Source organism: Sinocyclocheilus rhinocerous, unplaced genomic scaffold, assembly GCF_001515625.1.
Source record: "Sinocyclocheilus rhinocerous isolate Xijiao unplaced genomic scaffold, SAMN03320098_v1.1 scaffold921, whole genome shotgun sequence".
NCBI lineage: Eukaryota > Metazoa > Chordata > Actinopteri > Cypriniformes > Cyprinidae > Sinocyclocheilus > Sinocyclocheilus rhinocerous.
This window is the reverse complement of record NW_015640057.1, coordinates 780,608-788,610: the sequence shown is the minus strand read 5'-3', so window position 1 is coordinate 788,610 and position 8,003 is coordinate 780,608. Positions and strand designations below refer to the sequence as shown.

The following is an 8,003-nucleotide window of genomic DNA, read 5'->3' as shown; positions in this document are numbered from 1 at the left end:
AAAAGAAAAAAGAAGAATTAGGGGGAGTCAATGAATGGTAAAGTGCAACACATTCTGACCATTTGTTAATGGCTTTGTTTTTAATATATGATTCATAGGATGGAGTTCATGCTGAATAATTGAACAAACTATTTTTTTAGTGTATTTCATTATATTCAATGATAGTGTATATGTGACCATGCACCACAAAACCAGACCAGTTATTATTATTATTATTATTATTATTATTATTATTATTATTGTTTTGTTTTTATGGTTTGTTAGGATAGGACAATATTTGGCTGAGATTCAACTATCTGGAAATCTGGAATTTGAGGGTGCAAAAAAAAAATCAAAATATTGAGAAAATCGCCTTTAAATTTGTCCAAATGAAGTTCTTAGCAATGCATAATACTAATCAAAAATTACGTTTCGATAAATTTACAAAATATCTTCATGGAACATGATCTTTACTTAATATCCTAATGATTTTTGGCAAAAAAGAAAAATCGATCATTTTGACCCATACAATGTATTTTTGGCTATTGCTACAAATTGCTACTTATGACTGGTTTTGTGGTCCAGGGTCACATATTACAATGTTAGCTTGTCAATTAAAGTTATTACAGAGTGATAGGCAGATACGCAAAAACGCTTCCAGTGGAGTTGTGAGTGGTGTCCCGCGCCACCCTGTAATTTGAGAGCGCGTAAAAGCGCGCTGGACTCAGATTACAGCCTCAGCGTCTCTCCTAGCGCGCATACTCATACTAGAGACTCCAGATGTGGACATCGTCCCTGTCAGGTCAGTCAGACCTTCCGAGTGGACAGAAGCAATCTATCATGTTACCTTTCGCCCTTGGTCTGTTTTTATTGCCGCTCTGCGCTGCAGTCTACAAGGGACCTTTGCTCCCTGAAATGTCCAACGGGACTTTTCACCACTTCTTCGTCCCGGATGGTGATTACGAGGAGACCGAAGACCCGGAGAAATGCCAGATGCTCTTTAAATGGTTCGACCGCAGTCCGTGTCCGCTGGAGGAAGACCAGGACTCGATCATACGCGAGGATTTCATCATCATTAAACAACAGATAGAAGACGCGGCACGCGTTCTGGAGAGCCTCGGGAAGAGCGTTTCCTACGACCTGGACGGCGAGGACAGTTATGGGAAATACCTGAAGAGGGAGATCGTGCAAATCAACGAGGCTTTTACAAACGTGGAGAAATCTCTTCTGGAGCTGGAGACGAAATTCAAGCAAAGCCAGGATACCGAGCAAAGAGAGGAGAGTGAGTTCACCAATAACTTCATCAACCCCATGTATAATGTGAGGGACACTCTACAGGAAACTCTGGACATCTCGTCCGGACTCAAGGATAAGCACGAGCTCATCTCTCTGATCATTCGGAGTCATGGATCCAGGTTAAGCCGGCTTAAAAATGACTACCTGAATGTTTAGACTCACAGACCTTCTGGACAGACTACAGTCCGAGTTGGATTGTTTTTCCGAAGTATGTTAAACGATAAAAGTGTGAAACTCTTTTTTGCTGGTTCCTTCACGCTTAAAAATAAAGAGTTTAAATGGCATTTTGAATTTTATACATTTGTTATATGTTCCTTTGGAGATTGAAAAAAAGTCTTTAAGGCTTTATTATGGAATCATCAGTGGTTTCTGGGTTTAAAACACAAGTGCAACAAATTGGAATTTTTATTTTAAAAAGTGTAAAATGTTAAGCCAATTCAGACGTACCAGCAAACCTGAAGCCATAAAAACCTTTAAATGTAGACATTTTCTGAGTAAATAAAAAAAAAAAACTTATTTAATATAGAAAAGATTGTCTGAATAATACCATTTTCCAATTTTTTGTCTCTGGGCATGCATGCAAACAAGAGTTTTGTTGAGAATGTGTATGCCTTTTTTGATTAGTTGCATAAATAAATAAATTGATATAGCCACCAGTAAGAGAAATTTACATTTTACTGACTGTAAAAAAAATAAATAAATAAAGTAACCTACAATACGCTTCATGAGGTGTAACATCTAAGTGAACAGTTTTATTCAAGTCAGAAATATTGTTTAACAAGATTTAGTTAACCTGACTATAAACTTCTTTTAAAATGTAAGGTAGAAATAGCATCTTATGCAACAACTGTGGTTTCACTTTTTAGGCACTCTCAGACTGAAGACCATACACAGATTTTGTTGATGTCCGAATCTGTTATTCCTGTAATCAGTCTTCAGTAGGCTGCTCTTTCTCAGCTGTCTGTATACTGTTGACATTCATTTTGGATGATTGAGGTTTGGGGAAGCTGGAAGGGTGGTGGTTAAACAAGCTGGTTGAGATTTGGCATTTCCTGCGCCTTTAGAACAGAACGTCTCTTTCTCTTTCTGCCATGTGGAAGAATAATCAAACTTTGCAGCAATATACAAAGAAACACAATCTATCATTCCTACTGCCAACTCCACGATTTGCTGGTGAACAGTTTTAAAGGGGTCATATGACGTTGCTAAAAAGAACATTATTCTGTGTACTTGGTGTAATGAAATGTGTTTATGCGGTTTAAGGTTCAAAAAACACATTAGTTTCCACATACTGTACATTATTGTTGCTCCTCTATCCCCCAGCCTTTCTGAAACGCGTCGATTTTTACAAAGCTCATCGTTCTGAAAAGCGAGGTGTGCTCTGATTGGCCAGCTATCCAGTGCGTTGTGATTGGCCGAATACCTCAAGCCAGTCCTCCATAAAATGTGCTGCACACATCTGAATATTTGGGTTGAAGTGTTCTGGTACAGTGTTGTAAATACAACTTAACCACTGATTTCTAGTCGTGTCCTCTTTTGGAAGGCCAAACAAAGTAGTTTCGGAGGGCTTGAGAACGGCGCGGCCGGCAGTGAGAAAGGAAACCTTGAAATCGCATCATATGACCCCTTTAAGGTTTAACTGTAGACCATCACGACCAAAATTACACTGAAGCATAAAACATATCCTAAACCACACATTCATAAGCTAAAACATTGCACCAAAATCACTGTGCTGTTGCTGCATGTTAATTTCTAACCAGAACAATGAAGTGCTTATAGATGTTTTCTACCCACAGTCTCCTGGGCTGGAACTGTTTTCATTTTCTTCCTCACATTCAGAGTTTTATTCTTGCTGGAGGTTAAAGCTCAAGGAAAGAATGTCTTTACTAATGGTTTAGTGTTACCAGATCTGAGCCTGTTCAACAACATCTCATATGGATCCAGTTTCAGTGGTTTTGTTGCAAAAAGAGGAATAAACAACAAAAAGCAAAGAATTCTTGATTTTTCAAAGATACTAAGATACTAAAAGAAGCTGTCTTTATCTGCCAACCAGAGCCGTATCATTGGGGTTTGACTGATGTATTGGTTTTGTTAGATTTCCAGTGAACATCCTTAGTGTTTAAAGTAAAATGATTTCAGATGCTCATCTCAGCTTTCATGTGCCAACTGCTATAAATCACACTGGAAGTGTGTGTTTGTGTGTATCTGATGTTCCCGACATTATGGGGACCACAAGGATAATACCAGTCAATTTTGAACGTATGGAACTTTTTTTTTGGTCCCCATGAGGAAACAAGCTTATAAATCATACAGAATGAGGTTTTTTGAAAATCTAAAAATGCCTGTAGTTTTGTGTGAGGGGTAGGTTTGAGGTAAGAGGATAGAAATTACAGTTTGTTCAGTATAAAAACCATTACATCTATGGAATGTCTGTATAATGAGTGTGCGTGTGTGTGTGTGTGTGCGTGTGTGTGTGTGTGTGTGCGTACGTGTGCGTGAGTGTGTGTGCGTGCGCGAGTGTGTGTGTGTGTGTGTGTGTGTGTGTGTGTGTGTGTGAGAATCTTGAAGAAAGAGATACCAATCTGTTAGCCTTTAAAATATGATTGTTCTAAGTTAGTAATCATGTACTTATTGTGACGGTTTTATTTTATGATGAATATTGAATATTTACTGCATTGCTGCATTCAGTGTAATACAAAATATCACATTCAAAAGATATGAGCAAAATTGTTGTCACCAATTTTGTAAAATACATTTCTTCTTGATTCATTGGTTCATTCCATCATTTCTCTAATGTTTTTTCTTGGTCTTTTCTTGCTTTCATTTATGTTAATCATCTTTTATTTTGAAATGTTACCTTTTCTTTTAAATGGAAAATTCCTATCTTATTCTCTTGTATTTGTTCATAGATTCTACCCTGAAATTGCATTCAGTCAACGTGCTTTCTCTGTCATTTGATGACTTAGGCCTACTTCGTATATGTTCCATAAAGTAGACGTGCTAATCCCTGTCATTTACAAATAGGACGACCCTTCTCCCCTGTGAATATTTTTTTTGCCTATTTTTAGGAATGCTGCCTATTTGAAAGTACTGCTTATAGTGCTTTTTGCTTTTTATATAGTATTTGGATGCTAAGTTTGACTCCAGAGTGCTGTACTAAATCACTCTCTATTCCCAATGTAGTGCACTGTATATATTCTACTGTGGGTCCACCGTCCCGCAAAGTTTAGCTCCAACCTTAATCAAGCTCACCTGGAAAACTAGCTGAAGTCTTCAAGATTACTTGGCAGAAATGAGAAGTTAACCCAGAAGTGGCCCACTCCTGGTCTAGCAAATACTAGTGTTAGGGTTAGACAGGCACAGCCGTGAGATATTTGATATGCTAAATATGTGGACCTGTCAGCGACTCATAGTCCTGCAGTGTGAAATATGTTTTGACTGGAAATGACATCGGCGACGACCATCAGCCAATGAGAGAGCACGACACAGGGCAAGGGAAAGTTCAGTGGGAGGAGTCATAATAGATCTGCAACAGAACATCAGCAAGCAACCAATCTTTCCTTCATATACTCCTTAATTAATTAAAAAAAAATTTCAAGGCACATGAGAGTACAAACAATTTGGTTTGCAAGCTTTTTGCGGGCCACCGTTTTTGACAGGAATAAATCCATTCTCACGTCTCTTATTTCCCATATAGATTCTTGCCTGTTTTTGGTTGTAAAACGTAGTTTGTAGACCAGACAAAGTTGTCGGTGTTTCTTCCAACTGAAAAGTGTAATATGTGACCCCCTGTCGCCAATCCGTTTTCAGTGTTAGAGTAACTAGTTACATGTAATGGAATTACAAATTGTAATGTAACTGTAATCTGTTACAGTTACTGAGGAAAAAAATGTGTAAGTAAATTACAGTTACTTATAAAAATCTTAACAATTACAAAGGGGGTAACATCTGAATATTTTCACAAACAGATTTAATTGATTTTTTTCCCAAATTGCATTGACTGCATGCTCTAAAATACGAGACACCAATGTTTCAGGAGTTTAGGACACATGCTTATTCAATAACTGTTTTATTTCCTATTTAGGTTAATGTAACTGCTTTATTAATATTATTTGTTTTAAGATAACTTTTTTTTCCCCAAGGCATTGTTAGATGCCAGTGTTTCCTGTCATAGCTATGCAACGATTTGATTTCAAAAACATCTCGTTATGATGTAAAAATCTGTATTTAACCTCAGAATGATCTCAAAGTAAAAAGAGGTGCTAAAGCCTGATTTTGTGGTGGCTGTGCTTTAAAATGATTTTTTTTTTTTTGCAACAGATAAAAGAAGACGCAAGAAAACATGTAGTTTGGGATGGATGTAGTATGTCTGTGAAGGTATTTACATGACACACATAAATACCAACAGAACACAACAAGTTGATCACTGAATTCAACACATGCTTTCTAAATTCAGCCCAGGTGTTTCTAGTTCAACTCGTTATTTTTGTATAAATATCCTCATAAGTATTCCCCTCGTCTGCTGTCGAACACGAAATGTTTCCTATAACAAGTTTATTAAGTTCATGAAAGGTTTTGTTAAAGTTTGTTCATGTCAAGTTTTCTGCAAAGCCATGGTTTGGGTTCTTAATAGTGTATTTTGTTTGTATTTGTTACATTCTCACTCAATTTATCACAATGTCAGGAGCTCTAGCTACACCCTTTTGTTTTAAATGATCTCGCTCATTTTGTGCATGTAATAATTCATATTGTGTGTATAGACTTGTGAGGGCTAAATGTGCTCAAAACGATGAAACATGTTGAAAACATCCAGTTGATGTGCTTGTCACTGTTTGAAAGCCAAATCATGTTTTACTATAAATCGAATGATGTCAGCGGGTTTTTGTGAGCGATATCTTTAGCGTATAGTGACTATCATTAGCTCCCAAGGCCAGTGTGTGTGTGTGTGTGTGTGTGTGTCTTCTGGAATCTGCCCTCGGTAAACAAACAGCAGCTGGAGCTCATCATAGCACCCCCACACCTACTACACACACACACTATATCAACACAGAACCATTTCTAGCTAAACTGTTAAGTGTGCCTCTCTTTCTTTCAGAGTCTTCATCAGTCATTATCATATAAACAGCACATCTGCGTAGTGTTTAGTGCTGAACTCTAAAGTTACTCTGATATCTTCAGAGTGTTTTGATAGGGATTAAACACATTTTTCAACGTACACTCAGTTTCTGAGAGTTTAATATAAAGCATCAGAATAGAAAGAGAAGTTTTTGGCTTCATATTGAGATCTTGCTGACCGTGGTAAAATTTGAGCACATTTTTAGTTGATTTCTTTTGATTACCGTTTCGTTTTTTTTTTTTTTATTCTCAGCAAAAGTCTCAATTTTATTCTCCCCACACCTACTACACACACACACTATATCAACACAGAACCATTTCTAGCTAAACTGTTAAGTGTGCCTCTCTTTCTTTCAGAGTCTTCATCAGTCATTATCATATAAACAGCACATCTGCGTAGTGTTTAGTGCTGAACTCTAAAGTTACTCTGATATCTTCAGAGTGTTTTGATAGGGATTAAACACATTTTTCAACGTACACTCAGTTTCTGAGAGTTTAATATAAAGCATCAGAATAGAAAGAGAAGTTTTTGGCTTCATATTGAGATCTTGCTGACCGTGGTAAAATTTGAGCACATTTTTAGTTGATTTCTTTTGATTACCGTTTCGTTTTTTTTTTTTTATTCTCAGCAAAAGTCTCAATTTTATTCTCAGAAACAATTATTCTCATTTGTGATATTTCTGTCTCGTGGAGACATTGAAGGGCTGAAAAGAGAAAGCGGTCTGAAATTTGGCGTGCTGAGAGAGATTTGATCCTGACCGCCTTCTTCTTTGTGTGTCTCACCTCAGAGTCCCTTTCCCCCAGTGGGACCCCAGTCCAAACACAAGCCTTCCCCATCCAGCCTTCAGCCACTCTGCACACCAGCTCAAAACCACAACCACTACAGCTTCATCATCCAGCTTATGGAGAATTAAACTTTTTATGTGAAGTGTATATATACACACAGAAATTTCTGCAATAAGTATTCATTTTCAATGCATGCTAAAATGTAGCGACTGGAAGCTTGAGAATGGGCTCTTTTGGCTTGGGACTGTGAGCAACACCTTAGCAACCAATTAGAATACCCTAGAAACCATCTAGCAATGCCCAGGCAACCGCCCAGATCAATGAGGTGTCATGGCATTAACTTAACTAAAACTAAACTTAACTATTAACTAAATTGGCAAGAACCGCTCACATTTTCTTCACCAAATGTTTAGTCTAGATGAGTGGAAAAACAGAACAAATCAGAAACAGGAGGCAATGAATAAACAAACCCTTTGAGATTCCACCCGTGTGCTTTCAGTTTTATTCAGTTTTGAGTATCAGTGGACTCTTTTTGGGATCCAAATGAATTGTTCATGCTTGAAATTGTTGGTAGGGTCATTCTTTACCCTGTGTAAACATAAGTTATTTTGTTTCATATGTTACACCCAATACCATATTTCACAGATTATTCTGCATTAGTAATTAATTCATGTTTATAGTCAGCTTCTGAAATTTTACTCAATAACAAAGCGCACGAATGTTAAATAGGATAAGCTAAGCTAGCTTCAAAGCTAAGCTAGTCATTTTAGTAAAAGAGCAGCAAAAATCACATAAAAATTAGTAGAAAAGAAAATATTTCTCAAATG

General features: G+C 37.2%; 1 protein-coding gene across 1 annotated transcript; it reads left to right on the top strand.

Annotated features, from left to right (window-relative positions):
• Positions 1-642: 642 nt before the first annotated feature.
• Positions 643-1,924, top strand: fibina (fin bud initiation factor a). Its single transcript, XM_016568475.1, has one exon. The coding sequence runs from the start codon at positions 760-762 to the stop codon at positions 1,429-1,431; it is 672 nt and encodes a 223-aa protein (XP_016423961.1). The 5' UTR covers positions 643-759; the 3' UTR covers positions 1,432-1,924.
• Positions 1,925-8,003: the final 6,079 nt, after the last annotated feature.